This window comes from Coccinella septempunctata, chromosome 6 (genome assembly GCF_907165205.1).
Source record: "Coccinella septempunctata chromosome 6, icCocSept1.1, whole genome shotgun sequence".
Lineage (NCBI taxonomy): Eukaryota > Metazoa > Arthropoda > Insecta > Coleoptera > Coccinellidae > Coccinella > Coccinella septempunctata.
The window spans coordinates 29,831,882-29,848,557 of record NC_058194.1 but is presented as its reverse complement, the minus strand read 5'-3'; the positions used below and the strand labels follow the sequence as shown (position 1 = coordinate 29,848,557).

At 35.5% G+C, this 16,676-nt stretch overlaps 5 protein-coding genes across 5 annotated transcripts; 3 read left to right on the top strand and 2 right to left on the bottom strand.

Moving 5' to 3' along the window:
• The first annotated feature begins 1,352 nt into the window (after positions 1–1,352).
• Positions 1,353–6,554, top strand: LOC123315178 (cell division cycle and apoptosis regulator protein 1-like). The gene is made up of 10 exons (XM_044900774.1): positions 1,353–2,192; positions 2,248–2,506; positions 2,565–2,790; positions 2,848–3,143; positions 4,083–4,305; positions 4,574–4,834; positions 4,891–5,144; positions 5,201–5,889; positions 5,978–6,213; positions 6,271–6,554. Exons 1-10 carry the CDS (start codon positions 1,484–1,486, stop codon positions 6,490–6,492), a joined length of 3,375 nt encoding a protein of 1,124 aa, XP_044756709.1. The 5' UTR covers positions 1,353–1,483; the 3' UTR covers positions 6,493–6,554.
• Positions 6,555–7,374: 820 nt separating this feature from the next.
• LOC123315276 (peptidyl-prolyl cis-trans isomerase) lies at positions 7,375–9,726 on the top strand. Its single transcript, XM_044900915.1, has 2 exons — positions 7,375–7,608; positions 8,819–9,726. The coding sequence occupies exons 1-2, from the start codon at positions 7,381–7,383 to the stop codon at positions 9,242–9,244; spliced, it is 654 nt and encodes a 217-aa protein (XP_044756850.1). The 5' UTR covers positions 7,375–7,380; the 3' UTR covers positions 9,245–9,726.
• A 452-nt stretch (positions 9,727–10,178) lies between these two features.
• On the top strand, positions 10,179–11,492 carry LOC123315197 (N(6)-adenine-specific methyltransferase METTL4). Its single transcript, XM_044900791.1, has one exon. It carries the CDS (start codon positions 10,327–10,329, stop codon positions 11,377–11,379), a length of 1,053 nt encoding a protein of 350 aa, XP_044756726.1. The 5' UTR covers positions 10,179–10,326; the 3' UTR covers positions 11,380–11,492.
• Positions 11,493–11,765: 273 nt separating this feature from the next.
• LOC123315196 (stAR-related lipid transfer protein 7, mitochondrial-like) lies at positions 11,766–13,585 on the bottom strand. The gene is made up of 2 exons (XM_044900789.1): positions 12,547–13,585; positions 11,766–12,490 (listed from the first exon to the last, which is right to left on the bottom strand). Exons 1-2 carry the CDS (start codon positions 13,420–13,422, stop codon positions 11,840–11,842), a joined length of 1,527 nt encoding a protein of 508 aa, XP_044756724.1. The 5' UTR covers positions 13,423–13,585; the 3' UTR covers positions 11,766–11,839.
• A 448-nt stretch (positions 13,586–14,033) lies between these two features.
• Positions 14,034–16,629, bottom strand: LOC123315452 (vacuolar protein sorting-associated protein 62). Its single transcript, XM_044901147.1, has 5 exons — positions 16,327–16,629; positions 16,224–16,271; positions 15,492–15,671; positions 15,223–15,411; positions 14,034–14,916 (listed from the first exon to the last, which is right to left on the bottom strand). The coding sequence occupies exons 1-5, from the start codon at positions 16,385–16,387 to the stop codon at positions 14,354–14,356; spliced, it is 1,041 nt and encodes a 346-aa protein (XP_044757082.1). The 5' UTR covers positions 16,388–16,629; the 3' UTR covers positions 14,034–14,353.
• Positions 16,630–16,676: the final 47 nt, after the last annotated feature.

The following is a 16,676-nucleotide window of genomic DNA, read 5'->3' as shown; positions in this document are numbered from 1 at the left end:
TTTTGTTCACTTTAATACTAAAACCTCTCTGTTAATTTTTACAAACTTCTCCGTTTGAAAACATGAAAAATTATTCAATATGTTCAATACTTTCAGAAATTACTAGATATATAATTAGAGATTTTTCCTGCCATATGTGAATTCCCTCAGAAGACTACGTTGAATTTTGATAATTTATAACAATAAAGACAGCATTCATATCGAGAGGAAACTCGAATTCCTACGAAAAATATATAACATCAAAATTATCTACCAGAACGTAGATTTTGGTAAAAAATTGTATATTTAATTTTTTTGAGAAAATAATATTGCGCAAATCAAATCTTCATTATATAAATGTACTGATATTTATAGACGGAGAAATCATATCAGTGTTTTGAAGTGACAATCTCAATTTTAGATTGTAATCATTCATATTGTGCGAAAAAAATCTGCAGAGCTCAGCAGCATTCATATCAATTATTGTGATTAAAAATGCGTTCACCTCATTAGGATAGCAGATTTTCACTTTCCCTTTCATTTTCAATTTATTTTTTGGTGCCGGAAAATTTTTCCTATCTTTTTCTCGTTATGTATTCAGAGCTTAAGAGTCCTGCAGATTTCATTTCAATAGACCATCTATAGGTATGTGTTTTTTGTTTGTTTCAAACCAAATTCGATATTCATTGTTATCACTGTTTAGAGACTAAAAAACATTATATTTCATCTATAAATAAAGTAATACGAAATGTTTTAATTAATCATTTCCATTCCAATTCATTCAATTATATTCAATCTATATCTACTGAGGTAAAGGAAGTTCTCGAGTATTGAAAGTACCTGAATACGAAGGAAACGAAAAAATATAGTAGTAGCGGCATAAGAAGATCGAAGATAGCACTTGAATTTCTTCTTTCCTAAAGTGTTTATCGCCCATAATTCACATAAATATGTTTTCGAAGAAAATTTCACTTTCATGGTTCAAAATTGGTAACGAGACATAAATTATGTCTTTAAATACCTCTATATAGATACCATCTTTATGTCTACATCCAAAGATCATAAATCTATTCTTTGAAATTGGGTGTTATATATTATATATTAGGAGCCACCAGCGTTTTCAGCTCTGTTGCTCAAAGCGCATCCACCTTTTCAAGTAAATTGAAAATCTGACAATGAGAATATAAGGGAATCCAAAAATTTTCACGAAAGGAAACTAAACAAATCAGATGGGTAGAGGGTTGAACAAATCGGAAATAGGAAAATTGCATGAATTATTCTTCATAAATTCTCTTCCTTCTTTGATATTCGTGTTCTGTGTAACCTTTTTCTCTGTTATCTCTGGTTAGTTTAGTATTCTGTGCTCTGCTGTATGACAATCATCAGAAAATTCTGTGGTTTCTATTAATCAATCGGAATCAATTTGATAATTTCGTGATTTTTAATTATTTTAATGCGAGTTGGCCGTTTTCGCTATTAGTTGTAAATACGCAAAGCTTTTACGATGAGCAATAATCTAGGACAATTTGGCGGGAACAAAAACCCAGCATGGGGCCGAAACAACAACCCTCAAAACATGGTGCCTCAAAATAACCAAGGCCTGAATGTGCCTCAAATGATGAACCAGATGGGAAACATGAATAATACTGCTGTATTGCAATTCCAACAGCAGCATCCTCAAGTTTTCCAAAATGCTCTGGGTATCCAACAACAAAACTTAGGACTAGGTTTGCAACAAATGACTAATAATGCTCTTGGGGCTTCACAATTGGCATCCAATCAAATTTTTCAGCAAGTTAGTTCTGTTTCGTACCCAAACCCAAGGGCATTGAATACTGCTGCATTTCAATCGCCGCAAAATATGCCACCCATGTCTCAAATGAGTGGTAATAACACAAACACTAAGCAAAGAGTTTTTACTGGTACTGTAACAAAAGTACACGATAACTTCGGATTTGTTGACGAGGAGGTTTTTTTCCAAACAAACGCTTGTTCAAAAGGTTCAAATCCTACTGTTGGAGATAGAGTTTTGGTTGAAGCCTCATATAATCCTTCTATGCCTTTCAAATGGAATGCAACCCGCATTCAAGTCATACCAAATACAGGTGGAAATAGTAATCAGCAGCCATCTAATCGTCATTCTAGCAGTAGCTCATCATCAAAAAACTACAATTCCTCTGGATATAATGCAGTACCTCCTCCTGAACCAAATGGTAATTTCAATTATCTCCATTAGATTCTGAGTTTGCATTATACCATTCTTTCTAGGTAATTTTGGCAGTGGTAGGAGTAACAGTGGTAGACCTAAAGCTTCAGCTGGTGGAAGGGGAAGGGAGAGATCTAGGGATAGGGATCGTGATGATGAAGAAATAGAAAGAAAAAGGAGGCGAGAGGAAAGACAGAGGGAGCGAGAAAAGGAAGAGAAAAAGTCACCAGTTAGGCGAAGGTCTCGTTCACCAAAAGTGAGGAGGAGACCGAGAATTGTACCCAGATACATGGTGCAAATTCCAAAAATTGCTTTGAACTTGTAAGTTTCGGAGTCTTAACTGATGAATAATTTGTATAGTCTTTAATTTCTCTTATAGGTTCAACGCTGATGTCTTAGAAGTTCGAAGAAGATATGCGAACATGTATATACCGTCCGACTTTTTCCACAGTAATTTTGAATGGACTAAAGCGTTTCCTTCGAACAAACCTTTCTCTCTCAGCAAACCATGTTCTTATCACATTATGAGTAAGGAGGTTGAATCAGTAGTGGAAAATGATGCTATATTAGAACCTCCCGATGCAGACTATCTCTTTTCAGCCAAGGTATTTCATTTCCTGTAGAATTTTTTCAGTTTGAGAGTTAGAATGTAAATGTTTCAGGTTATGTTGATAAATGTGCCTGGCTTGGATGAACTATATCATAAATGTTGTGCAATGGCTGAAGATGAAGAAAAAAAGGACAGGGATGCAGAAGAAAAAGATTACATACATCCATCACGCCTCATTAGTTTTCTTGTGGGACTTAGAGGTAAAAATGAAACAATGGCGATTGGGGGGCCTTGGAGTCCGTCTCTAGACGGACCTAATCCTGAAAAGGATCCTTCAGTACTAATCCGCACAGCCATCCGTACTTGTAAAGCTCTAACAGGGATCGATTTGTCAAACTGTACACAATGGTGAGTATTTTTTTTATACTCTTACGGTTAAATCAGTTTTCGAGGGAAGAAAAGATTTAAAAAATTGAAAGGTGGGGAAGTATGTTACAAAAACTTGTAACTAGACATGGAATGTTGTTTGAAAGAAAAAAACTTGAGCTTCTGTAGCGGAACGAATGAACGATATATCTAACGTCATTTCTCAATCTGCAACGAATACAAGAAATACTCTAAAATCAGGAAAAGTCAAAAAAGGGTCTTCATATTCGTTGTATGGAATTTTCGCAGGTACAAAGTAGAGTGAACGAAATTATTTAAAAAAAAATTACGGGAATGAGCAATATTCTGTCATCAAGAAACCATAGAATTTACGGGATTCGCCTAACTTCACGCTATACGACTAACGCCGATTATGGTTTCGAAAGGACGTGAACTTAGCTCAAGAACGGCACACACATGGGCGTAACATTCGACAGGGCGTTCACGATTGAAAACGATCGATGTTGTTATCGCATTTTTCAAGGTTTTTTCGATTCTAACGGATTTTATCGCAAACAAAACGAATATTGCAAGATCATAGCTGGTTCTACAGGCATATTTCAAGGTGGTTTTCTGACGGTTTTTTTTTTAATTTTATTTCTTTTCCGCTATACTAAATTTAAGGATTCTTCAAATTGGATGACTTGCATTTGCTGATGAAGTGTATCTACAATATGGTAGACCTATCGGCTACCTTGTTGATATATCTATTTTAGAGTTAGGAATTTTCATCCATGTTTATTGGAAGTATCGACAAGAAGTGAGCTTTTAGAGTTAGATGAATACAGGAAATCCAGTATTCTGATAGGAAATTTCAGTTGCAGTCCGACAGAACTAGATATAAGTTTTATTCCCTTTCTGTTCTTGCTAAACAGGTCCACATATTCATGCTCACCCCCTTCTGTGTTCTTCTTCATTTAGGTACCGATTCGTGGAGCTGTATTACCATCGCAGTGAGTCTGTGCACAAGGGGAAAACCATACCGGCGAGGGTCGAGACCGTGGTCATCTATCTTCCGGATGTTTGGAGCTGCGTACCAACTCGACTAGAGTGGGACAACCTTGTGCAGTCCTACCAAAAGCTGCTAGAACGAGAGCTGAAGGCTGACCAGGAGCTAACGGACGAGGCCCAACCCGATGAAAAGGCATTTTTATTATTTTTATCTGTGTATAAACACATTCATAAGAGAATTAGGTTAGGCATTGTTAGGTGTGCAGTGTTGCAGGTGAATTGAGGCCTCATGCCTCCCCACACCAGAATGAAGGAATTTTGGAGATTTAATATGTGTCTTCAATGCACTTGGTGCATCGAACAAAGAAAACTATGCGTGAATGGTGTATGGAAGTGTATGGAGAGTGCGAGCTTATAGGGTCCATTGTTGTTTTCTAACGCTGTCCCTTTATGATTCGCAGGAAGAAGATCAAACTTTGGATAAGGCAGATCCCACCCATTACTCCCAGTTGGACTTGAAGACGATGTCTGTCGGCGATTTGAAAAAGGAACTCAACGCTCGTAGCGCCAGCACCAAAGGACTGAAATCGCAACTTGTTGCCAGGCTGGGAAAATTACTGAAATCAGAAGCTGAAAACGACAAGGACAACGACAACGACGAAACGAAAGAAAATGTGGTTGATTCCGAACCGGAAACTGTCCAAGAGGAGAAAAAACCGGAGGTAAGTGCCCCACGCAGCACTCACTCCTTCAGACTTTCACACAGGCTGTTCGACAGGTGGAAGAAAAGAAGTTGGACGAAAAGGAGAAAGCTCTTCTTCAGAAGCGTTACACTTTACCCGACCAGCAACAAATCATTGTCCATCCCTCCAAAACTGCCAAATCCGGAAAGTTCGATTGTACTGTGATGTCCTTATCCCTCCTGTTAGATTACAGACCGGAGGATACCAAGGAGCACTTTTTCGAGGTGTCCATTTTCGCTGAATTATTCAATGAAATGCTAATGCGCGATTTTGGTTTCAACATTTACAAGTAAGTCACCCATTTCGCTTGTAGCATCGGCTTTTTAATTTCGTTAATCATTCTAGAGCACTTTCTCAACTGCCAGAAAAACCAAAAGAGAAAGAAGAACCGAAGAAACGTGATAAGGACGAACGTAAAACAGATGATAAAAAAAAACATGACGATAAGAAGAAGGAGGAGGAAAAGAAAAAAGATGGGGAGAAAAAAGAAGATGACGACAAGCAGAAAGAGGAGGAAAAAGATAAAAAGGGCGATGACAACAAGGATAAGGAGAAAAAGAAGTCTGAAGCTAAGAGAAGTGAAAGAAGGTCATGTGAGAGTGATGAAGATGAAGATGGTGACGACGATGATGATAAAGATAAGAAGAAAGATAAAGATAAGAAAAAGAGTCGTGTTAAATTGTATACCAAACACAAGCATCTTTTATTATCTTTTGTTTACTTTGACCAAACTCATTGTGGTTACATATTCGACAAAGATATTGAAGACCTCCTGTACAATTTGGGGCTGAGTTTATCCAGGGCACAAGTCAGAAAACTGGTGGGGAAAGTAATAACTAGAGATAGTTTACATTATAGAAAATTGACTGATAAACCAAAGGATGAAGAGTCGCCAATAAAAGAGGAGTTAGAAGACAACATTGTTAAAGAACTGGCTGTTGGAAATAATAAACTTCTCCCATTATTCATAAATGAAAAAGAAAATGACGGGAAAATGGAAACAGAGTCAACAGAAGAAGCAAAAAGCACTGAGGGTGAGGAAACATGTTAACGTCTTAAATGCCAACATGGCGCCGCTTTTTGAGGTTAAGATTCAATATTGAATATTTTATACTCTTTCAGGTATGGTAATGTTTCAAGGAGCCCTCGTTGATGTTGGTAAATTGATGTCGCAACTGGAAAGGAGCGATAAGGCTCGAATTGAAGCAGATTCTCGTGTAACGAGTCTCAAAAGTGAAAATAACAAACTGATTGAAAAATACGACAAAGCGAACCAGCAAATAAAACGCGTCAATTCTGAACTGAAAGAGTATAAGGAGAAATTCAGAAACAGCGAAGATACACTGTCCAAAACTTTGGTAATTGAAGCAGTAGATTTTAGAAACTTACATAACTAACATGTGTTTTTTTTTCAGGCCTACTCCAAGTTGTTCCAAACAACATTGACTGAAATAAGAGACAAGATTGACCCCGTCCTCAGAAGCACCTCAATCAACAAGGAGGAAAACATGAAAAAGGAGAAAGAGAGTGAAAAAGACAAGAAAGATAAGGACGATGGTAAATCTCGATGGGAAAAAGATGTGAAGTCTGAGATGGAAGTTGATGAGTCTACTGATGAAAAAAATCATTCTAAATAAATAGGTTAAATAGTTTTAATTGAATTTAATTGAGTTATTATTGTAATATATGCTACAATGTATTGATTTGTTTTATTCTATTATTAAATCATTGATTTAATAAGTTTAGTCTCTTTATCAAAAAAAAAAATATATCTCTTACACAAGATTATTGGTGTTGCCAAAAGAATGCACAATCAATGGGTTGAAAATAATTCTTCATGTATGGATGTGGTATAAATAATGATATTTGATTTAAAACAGAGTTTGACCACATAAAAAAAAGATATTTTATTGAAAAAACCAAATTCTATTTAAAGAACACTACAGGAGTTCAAATTATCAATTTCATAACTGAAACCGAACATTTCAGTTACAACTAATTACTAGTTCAAACTAACAACCACATTTAACTGTAAGTTTGACTTCATAATTCTTCATAACTGACATTTATACATAATTAATTGCCAGTTTTAACTGACACATAATAGCCAGTTCAAACTAGCAATTATAATATTTATTTCGCTGCTTGTCCGCTGAGCGCTTTCCTACCAAGAACTTATTTTGAAAATAGTTTGTCAAGTTTAGGTGTACTAACACCTCTCAAAATAAGATCTGACCACATACATATATTCGACATCATTTCGAATAAAGAGATGTTTGCTTGAATATGAAATTATAAACCCACTTATATTTGACCGGTGGGAACTAAGAATTTGAATATTTCTCAATTTCAAAAAAATTCAATAAAAAAATGTGGTCCCCTTAAAAAATATCGTGAATTCGTAAATACCGCTTTATTTTAGTATAATCTTCTTCCGTCGGCCCTACCAAATAAGGAGAACACAAAAAACTAAGATAGACGCAGTATTTAATTTGACTAGGGCAGTATATCCGCTCATTTCGATCATGGCCTTCTCCATCCTTTCCCGTCAATCGGAAGCGGCTATTAGATTGGCTTCTCTCTCATTTCGATCGAGTTCTTTACAAAGCGCACTCGCCGGCAAGAGTAAGTTGGGTTCAGAGCTTTCTTTTACTACCTCCGTTTTGAGACAGTTTTCGAACAAAATGAGTCTACCAAAAGTATTTTTTGATATGACTGCCGATGGCCAACCTGTTGGAAGGATCATTATGGAGGTAAATATTCTTAGAAGATTGTTCTGATTTGCCGGCTAACTGCTTCTTCACGACATTGTTTGATTCATAGAATTGCCGTGATTTCAGATTGTCTAATGACTCACTTGCATGCTTTTCTCATATGGTCATTTTTGTCGAATTATTGTTTTCTGGAAAATATGAAAATTGCACGTTTCACGTTGTTTTTTGAGAGTCGGCTCGGACGAAGAACGTGATTTCTTGTGGAAAATTTTATGGCGTCCTATGTTGCTTGATCTCCACATGACTTTGCATGTTATCAATTTGCTTAATTTAATCACAAGATTTATGTACTTTCGAAAACTACTCGTGTTGCAATGCATCGTTTGTTTTGATTGTAAAATTTCCTATTTTATTTCGCCAAATTGAATTAAACTGATTGTACTTCTCGAGGTTGTATCGTTTCGGCATTCTAGCAACTTCCTCATTGATCATTCTGGTATTTATGGTACGGAATATTTCACTATTCTTGATCTCACTAAAAATATCTATAAATTTCATGTAAGCATGTAGCATGTTTATAGATACACCGGCTTGTTTCGAAATAAATTATGATACAATGGGAAATCATCAAAGGATGAGAGATGGAAAGTGTAATTCCATAATTTGTGAATATTACACACCTTTCATCGTAACCGCTCTTGCAAACGTTACACGTCTATTCGAGATAGGTAACCTAAGTCCGTGAAATTTACATAAATTTCGATTGTGGATTGATTGATTATAGCAAAACCAAAGGGTTTATCTTTTCTATTACAACTTGTTAACTATGGAAAATTTTCTCTTCTATGATAATAATACTCACTTATTCTGTATGTAAAATTTTCACCTTGACCTTGTGGAATCATCGTCAGCGAACATAGTTTTCATATTTCATTCATTTCATTGATTTTTTGTTGATAATAGACCATTTATTATAGTGGAAGATATCAATCAATAATATGAAATTATTCATCCATTGTATTCTGGAAGCATATTTCATCAATTTCGGAAGCGAATACCCATATTCTTCAGTTTCTCGATAAATTCGAAATTCATCAAGACAAATGTGAAAATTTGGCTAACCTACGGAAACCATTAACATCTTTACAAAGGCTGAATTTTTTCGCTCCAGCTCATTCAAGTCGAAGTTGAACAGAGATGCATTATTCCACTAAAAGTTTTCTTCTGTTCAAAAATTGATTTTTTTCAGCTTCGTAATGATGTAGTCCCGAAGACGGCGGAAAACTTCAGAGCTCTCTGCACAGGAGAGAAAGGTTTTGGATACAAAGGATCCACCTTCCACCGTGTCATCCCAAATTTCATGTGCCAAGGAGGTGACTTCACCAACCACAATGGTACCGGTGGCAAGTCCATCTATGGTAACAAATTCCCTGATGAGAACTTCACATTGAAACACACTGGTGCCGGAGTCATGTCCATGGCAAACGCAGGACCTGACACCAACGGATCACAGTTCTTCATCACCACGGTGAAAACCTCCTGGTTGGATAACAGACACGTTGTCTTTGGTTCAGTAATTGAAGGCATGGATGTAGTCAAAAAAATTGAAGCCCTGGGTTCCCAATCAGGAAAAACGTCGAAGAAAATTGTTGTCGCAGACTGCGGCCAATTATAAGTCATCTGTTCTATTTTTTTGGGGAAAAGTTTCATTCGCGATGCTCCCTGGTATTTTTCTAAGGTTGCTTATTCCAATGTGGGAAAATATATTATCTACAACATTAGTTTGATATCTTCAACTTTCAAGTAAAGTTCAATACTTGACCTCAGTCGGAATGTAACTTTATCCCAAATTTCAATTCGTTTGAAATAGAAAGAATCTTTTTTTATTGCATCTGTGTTTAAATACTTGCTAAGAATCATTCCATCTAGTAACTTGGTGTTAATATTCGAAAGTTTCCTCTTAGAGGTTAATATTGGGTTATTTCTTTGGCAATAATATTCCTCCATTATTAACTTAGCATGTAATCTCTGCATTTATAAATCAACTTTGCAGTTATACTAAAAGTAATCCCAGTAAATTTATTCTAATTTAAACATTGGATTTTTATTGTTTTGATGTTACATCAAATAGGAATAGTAAAGATAAAATATTAAAAAGTGTTTAATTTTCTTTCAAACACCATAAAAACAAATCGAATTATTACAAAAAAGATTGAAGGAAAATACATAAAAAAACATAATATTTTTTAACAAAGGCTGGATAGTTTATAAAATCTGATAAATTAATTGTGTGCGGTTTTTTAACCTAAGCCTACCGGTAAATAAATGATCGGATATCACACATTTTTAATTAGAATATGGTAGTTGTAGGGCCTAATTGTATCTGTTTTTTATCAAAGATTATAGAGTATAATCTTTGTTTTTTATGTATCGATCAGAGATTATTATTTTAAAAGCTACCATCGAAAATTATATTCACGTTCACTTTCCTAATCATAGACAAAGTAAGTTCCTCTATGTTCCTAATTATCGAGACTACTCTATGGTCGATTCATAACATTTTCAAACCATAGACAAATGTTTCAAACCCATTGAACTTTAGTTCAATGTTCAAACCAAAGAGTTAACCTAACCCAACTCAATTTTTCAAATTTCAAACATTTGTGAGTTGTGCTGTGGGAGCAAAAACAGGGTCTGTCTCTGTTAAAATTTTCAATTTTTTGGGTTGAATGAACATGGAAATAACTTGAACCCACCATGTCAATAGTTTGCACCTCTAATTTGGGATGGCTGATATCCCATTGCGATTACATTTCATCTGTATATGAACATATGCCTTTGGGCAAACAAATGAAATTGAAAAAAGAACTGTTTGAGATAAATGTTCCATATATTCGAAAGAATAAACGGGGAAAAGCCCCAGAATGTGCTATTTTGAAGAAAGCACATATAAAAAACGTTGAAGTACTATGGATTCTGGACGTTTACAACTCTCTATTCAATGATTTCAAGAATCATTTCAACCCAAATTATGGGGAAATTGATAACAAGTGTGCTCTTGAAATGAGTGCAAAAGTGTATGAGACAACAAAAGACCTTGTTATAGTAAATGCAGAGGGTGCAAATATAGGACCCAATATATACAGAAAAATATGTAATGGAGACTATATATTCCCAGAAAACTGTGAATTCTTCTGTAGGGATACGAAGGAAATATCTCAATGTTTGTCTACTAAAAAATTTGATCTGATTCTTCTTGATCCACCTTGGTGGAATAAGTATATTCGCAGAAAAAGGAAAAGAAGTTCCCACGCTTATGAAATGATGTATAACAAAGATTTGAAGGATTTAAATCTCGAAAGTCTATTGAATGAAAATGGTTTGATAGTGGTTTGGTGTACTAATTCGCCTCAGCATATCAGTGCCTTGAAAGATGAAATATTTCCTAAATGGGGTGTTCAATTTATCTCAAAATGGTATTGGCTGAAAGTTACTAAAAGGGGTGAACCCATATGTAACTTTTCTGAACCTCCTGGAAAGCAGCCTTTTGAGCAGATCATTTTTGGATGTAGAAACAATCGTAGTATATTGAATCCTCCAAACAAAAAATTAGTCTTGAGTGTACCTAGTGCCCTGCATTCCCATAAACCTCCTCTGGTTGATTTATTGAAAATGTATGTACCTGAATCGCCAAAGTGTTTGGAGATTTTTGCCAGGTATCTCCTTCCAAACTGGACTAGTTATGGCAATGAAGTTTTAAAATTTCAACACGAGAGTTTATATGATGATATACCAAAGGAAATTTATTAATATGAGAGGAGTATAACAGATTGCTAGAAACTTTCAGACAGAAGTCTAGTGAATTGTGATATTTTGAACCATTACTTATAATCAATGTGAATAAATAAGAGGTTGTACATGAAGAAGTTAGTATTTCTCTGATGGCCAACTAACTTTATCACAAATGTCTTCTGGAATAAGGTATTTTTTGTCCTAACATTTTCTTAGAATTTTCAATAAATTGCTTTGTTCTATAATCAGTAAAAGATTCAAACTTGAAAAGCCTTAAAATGGAAAAGAAGAACAGCATTTTTTCTTAAACATCAATATATTTCACAATAATTTCATATTCAATAAAAAACTGCGGATATCGATTCAACTGCGTTGGTAAAATTTCAGAGTAAATTAAAAATCCGTTATCAAATATATACAGATTTTTTTGTTCTCGATACAAGATGAAAGCTACTTTCTTATACATCATTCTCTTTCATCAACTTATATAGTAGGAAGGATGGAGATATTTCCAGAAATTCTTTGTGCCCCTTTGAATTATGGAATTTGTTGGCGGTGCAGATTCTGATTGTTTTCTAGTTTCAGTTTCGTTTTTAGGGGATTTGTTCGGAGGTTTAGGTGGTTCAGAATTTGGTCTCTTGTAAAATCTCTTTTTCAGATTATGTTGTGGTTCAGATATTGTGTTATCTGTTATTAAATCTTCCTCAGAATCAAGAAAATAGTATAAATTGTCTTCATGGGGTTCAACTTCACTTGTATCTCTCTCTTTTAAGAGACATATACACTGTACACCGTATTGTTTGCAATAAGCTTTGTACTTTTTGGCAGCATCTCTAAGTCTCTCTAAGAAATCAGGCATGGCCCTCATAGCAACCCAAGTGGTAACTTTTGATGGAATACTAACACCAGGATTATCATAATAAGTTAAAACGAACTCAATACCATGTTTGTTCAGTTCTGTATAAGGTTTTATTACCATATAGGACCAGTAATCTTTCACCCTGAACTTATCCTGCTTATCTGGATACTTTGGATGCATTATACTTCTATTTGCCATGATGATGGAATTCGTTTTATAGTCAACTAAGTAACGACGAATGAACACATAATCACGATTAGCAAACATCATCTAAAAAATTAAAAATTTGTGAAAATATACTTGCTTAAAGTTAAATGAAAACTCACTGGCCAAAGCATTTCCCAATATATGACTTCACTATTATTCTTAGGATCAGGATCTTTCTCCACAACATCTAAAACGATTGCTGTTGTATCCCACATCCTCCTATAGGTTGTATCAACTTGAACATTAAGAAATTCTTCAGCCGATACGTCATTATAAGAACCATATACCTTATACTCATAGTGACCGGACTCTAGCAATCTTCTCCATACTACTAAATCTTTTTTTTCTATGAAAGTTTCCCAATTATCGAACTTCAAAGGAGGATCAGGTGATTTGAAGTCATCGCAATGGCAGATATTTTCGGAATTTTCAGTTGGATTTTTTTTGTGACAGTTACGACAAAGCGTTTTGTCCCTGAGTGTATAAACATATGAAAGATCACCCAAACGATTTTTCATATCTTGTTCAGGTATTCGATATTTATCCCATTCGAAAGCTGCTAATGTGACGGCACCTAACATGATTTCTTTGCTTTTTTTCTTGCTAGTTATTTTCATCCGCGATATAATCTCCCTCACTCTTTTATCCTCCCTCAATTTTGAATAAATGTTAAACATTTGATATCTCTTTCCAATCTTTTGAGCTAGTACACATCCGCACTGTTTCGTCCATAGGTTTATCAGGAAATTAGTTTGGTGTTTTCTAAACGTTCTTGGAAAAATATATCTATTTTTCCGGAACAAACCAGCAAATTTTTCCTTTGTCAAAATCGTCTGCAATTTGTCCCTTACATCCTTAAATAACCTGAAATTATCCAGTAGATGTAATTTCTGAAATGCCAGAATAGATCTCGGAAAAAAGTATCCTCCGAGGTTACTTAGCTCGGCAGCAAGTTTGAGGTTACTATTAAATAATGGGATCTTTGAGGGGTACATTTTTCATAATTTAGGATTGAGGTTTCAGTCTGTTGTGATACATGGATGTTTAAAGCTTCATCTTACTTCAAATTTTTGACAAGAGAAATTCGAAATTCAAGATATGTGATAACAAAATTGATAGATTTTAATAACGCACATCCGTAATCGATGTTTGCGCAATCACAGAATAAATATTTCAAGTTCTATGATAAACACTTATCAAAGAGTTGTTCATCTTTGAAAAGGATCCTCTTTGAGAACCCCTTTTTGATTATGATTTCGAATATTTTTTCGGAGTTGAACCATATAAGTGGTAATAATACTTTGCGTTGTTTATGATAGCCATGTAATCAAAAATAATTCAAAACTGTTCATATGTTCAAGATATGATTTACATCAAGAACTTAGAATTTTGCAGGAAAAAAATTCGCTCTACGTTAGAATTTCCAAGCCGCAATAATCAACTATAATAAAACTGTAAACTTCAATGTATATATGTAATTTAAACTTACCCCAAATATTATCATCACGTACATTAATTTAAGAAATATTAACCAATTATTAAAATTGACAGCCTAACTCAAAATCTATCACGATTTTTTTGACAGCATTCAAAAAAATTGTAGTGCAGTGCTGTCGGTGATTCAACAGGTAAATAATTTTTGCGATTTTCTCTTCCACGGCTAGTTAAAAAAACAAACCTTTTACTCTTTATAATTTTATTTACCAACGCGTACAAACGGATAGAATCACACCTATTATAAAATAAGGATCTCCTTTGAATACATATACATATTTTTTGAGTTCATATATAACTTTATAGCTCTTGATGCTTCAACATTTATTTGTTCACATTTTTTGCCCATCAGAATTGAGCAAACAAATTCAAATGCTGCAATCTCTCAGGAATTTCCGCACGGTACCAATTCGTAAATTGATTAAAATCGGGTCATTTCAAACTACAATCGAAGTCTGAATTTCTAGGCCCAAATGGTCCATCCGCCTGTCTGCAGAGCCCAAGATTTTTGAATAATATACAATTTGATCTGGGATTGCCCCATCTCCCTTTGAAAGAAATCCATCTGGGCAATCCGTCAAAACCCATGTGATATATTTTCAAATTCTTCCACGTTTCCCACCGGTCCCCGAAACCCGTGAAATCCTGCAATTTCGGCACCAGCGAATACGTGTGATTTCCGGGTTCGCTCCAAAATCCATGGGAACCCCAGGCCGAAAAAAGCACCGGGTGATTGTTCTTCAGCAGGAGGAACTTGGGAAACCGTATGTTCTGTATTATTTTGATCGTGCTCTTTTGCGATTCGTAGATGAAAGTGTGTAGAAACTTGTTGTACTTGTAATACGCGCCAAACTCGTGGGTTGACACGTAGATGGAGTGTGGGTATTTTTGGCCCTTGAAGAAAAGGGTCACGTGTTCCCAATCGCCCACGTGATTGCCCATGAACACTTTTCTACCGAAACAGGAGGAAAAAACCGAGGGAGTTGGAACTCTTCCTGCGAAAAAAAACTACGTTAGAACATCTTTCGACTTAAAACTTGTTCACAGAGCTTGATAGAGAATTTGTGTTCTGTGGTGTTCGTCATGAAACGGAGATCGTGCTCTGTGTGTGCGTGTTCGGATATGCATATTTTTCTGTGATGTGTATTGTGTGTTGCCTGCATCTTAGAACATGGAATAATCGATGTCCATAGAAAAAATAATTAGGTACATAATTAAATTGATCAATTAAAATTTGTTTGTCCATACATGTGGTAATTGTTGAAACACGAACATCTGAATGGGATATATATTTGACTCACCTAAAAAACATATTTCTTTACCCAGATTGTAAGGGTAAAAGAACCAATATGACACAAAGAAACTTGGAGAATTATTCGAATCCGCTTTTTGCAGATTTTTATGGCAATAAGATACTAAGCCATAAGTAGGTACGTTCTGTACTTTATCTTTCCCGTGTAAGAACGATCCCATATCGTTTTTTAGCGACTCTGAAAAACATAGGAAGTTATAGTTTTAAATCACTTGGGCAATTACAATTTCGATGAGAAAAATTGATTTAGGATCGTACCAACATCTTGCACTGTTTTCATGTACAGCTTTTCGTTGTGCGACACCCTTTTGGTCAGCCTGTAGCCGTCAGCATTGGCCGGATAGACGTGTTTAATGAAATCATCAACACCGGAAGGTTTGAACAGTTCTCCAGGCGCCAAATAAATCAAGGGGGACCATGTCCGAACAAGCGATTCGACTGGAAAAGAAGATTTTTTACGTTTGTGTTGCACCCTCCAACATTATGAGAAATATCGGATCATAGAATTTCTAAATCGTTGTCGTCTGCTGTGTAATAATAATTTGTAAAGACCCTGTGTTATCACAGTCAGTGCTAAATTCAGCTGCAGGAAGTTATGCCAGAAGTATCACTAGAGTTGCAGATCGTGCACAATCTTATCTTGTCCATTTAAAAGAACTTCTGTTTACCAAAACCTTCCTCTCACCAGAGAGGATGTACTTATTGCTTCAGACAAGGGCGGATTTAGGGGGGGGGCACGTGCCCCCCCCAGACGGACGGATCTTTCTATGCATACTTGAACTCTTAAGAATAAACTTGAAGTTCATTTCTCACATTACTGTAGATTTTTTTGCTCGTCTGCCCGTTGTGCCCCCCCCAGAAAAAAATCCTGGATCCGCCCTTGGCTTCAGAATAAAATCTCAAACATTTTGTAAAATGAATTACAGGACCAGCTTTGAAGGCGTGCTTTGGTTGGGACACTCTGTATTATATACATGTTTTAGAACTCACCTTGATCATAAAACTTTTTAGCTTCGTGTCCATGTTCGTCTTGTTCACCTAAATATAAGAAAAGTGAATCAATTAATTAATTCACCTATCTTTATGCACTCACCGAAAACTAGAGATTTCTTGGAAGACAGTATGAAAATTAATACTGTTGTTCCCCAACACATCTCACAAAGTTGCCCGCATATTCGATTCTTCCTTTCTGACAACACGGATTTATTCTTCTCTCTTTATCATGGAGAATCTTCGAGATGAGACATAAGAACCGTTTTTCGAACTTTGTAAGTTGCCTTGGTTCGAAGTAAGCGAGAACTAACCAACCTGGTTATTCCATTACGGATTTCTTATGCGAGAACTATAATTGCACTACTTTTGTTCAATTGAGCGCGTTTATGAACAATCTTCTACTATTTCCGGAAAAAAAAAACCTCGTCCATGGAGTTTGGAACGCTAATT

What these genes read in the sequence shown, in the direction of transcription:
- LOC123315178 (XM_044900774.1), top strand. Translation starts at nt 1,484, where the DNA reads ATGAGCAATAATCTAGGACAATTTGGCGGGAACAAAAACCCAGCATGG. An exon ending in AGGCCCAACCCGATGAAAAG is followed by an intron (nt 4,306 to 4,573) that starts GCATTTTTATTA and finishes TATGATTCGCAG; the next exon opens with GAAGAAGATCAAACTTTGGA. An exon ending in AGAAGCAAAAAGCACTGAGG is followed by an intron (nt 5,890 to 5,977) that starts GTGAGGAAACAT and finishes ATACTCTTTCAG; the next exon opens with GTATGGTAATGTTTCAAGGA.
- LOC123315276 (XM_044900915.1), top strand. Translation starts at nt 7,381, where the DNA reads ATGGCCTTCTCCATCCTTTCCCGTCAATCGGAAGCGGCTATTAGATTG. An exon ending in TTGGAAGGATCATTATGGAG is followed by an intron (nt 7,609 to 8,818) that starts GTAAATATTCTT and finishes GATTTTTTTCAG; the next exon opens with CTTCGTAATGATGTAGTCCC.
- LOC123315197 (XM_044900791.1), top strand. Translation starts at nt 10,327, where the DNA reads ATGTCAATAGTTTGCACCTCTAATTTGGGATGGCTGATATCCCATTGC.
- LOC123315196 (XM_044900789.1), bottom strand. Translation starts at nt 13,422, where the DNA reads ATGTACCCCTCAAAGATCCCATTATTTAATAGTAACCTCAAACTTGCT. An exon ending in ATTGGGAAATGCTTTGGCCA is followed by an intron (nt 12,491 to 12,546) that starts GTGAGTTTTCAT and finishes TTAATTTTTTAG; the next exon opens with ATGATGTTTGCTAATCGTGA.
- LOC123315452 (XM_044901147.1), bottom strand. Translation starts at nt 16,387, where the DNA reads ATGTGTTGGGGAACAACAGTATTAATTTTCATACTGTCTTCCAAGAAA. An exon ending in TAAAAAGTTTTATGATCAAG is followed by an intron (nt 15,672 to 16,223) that starts GTGAGTTCTAAA and finishes CTTCTTTTCCAG; the next exon opens with TCGAATCGCTTGTTCGGACA. An exon ending in GAAAACAGTGCAAGATGTTG is followed by an intron (nt 15,412 to 15,491) that starts GTACGATCCTAA and finishes TATGTTTTTCAG; the next exon opens with AGTCGCTAAAAAACGATATG.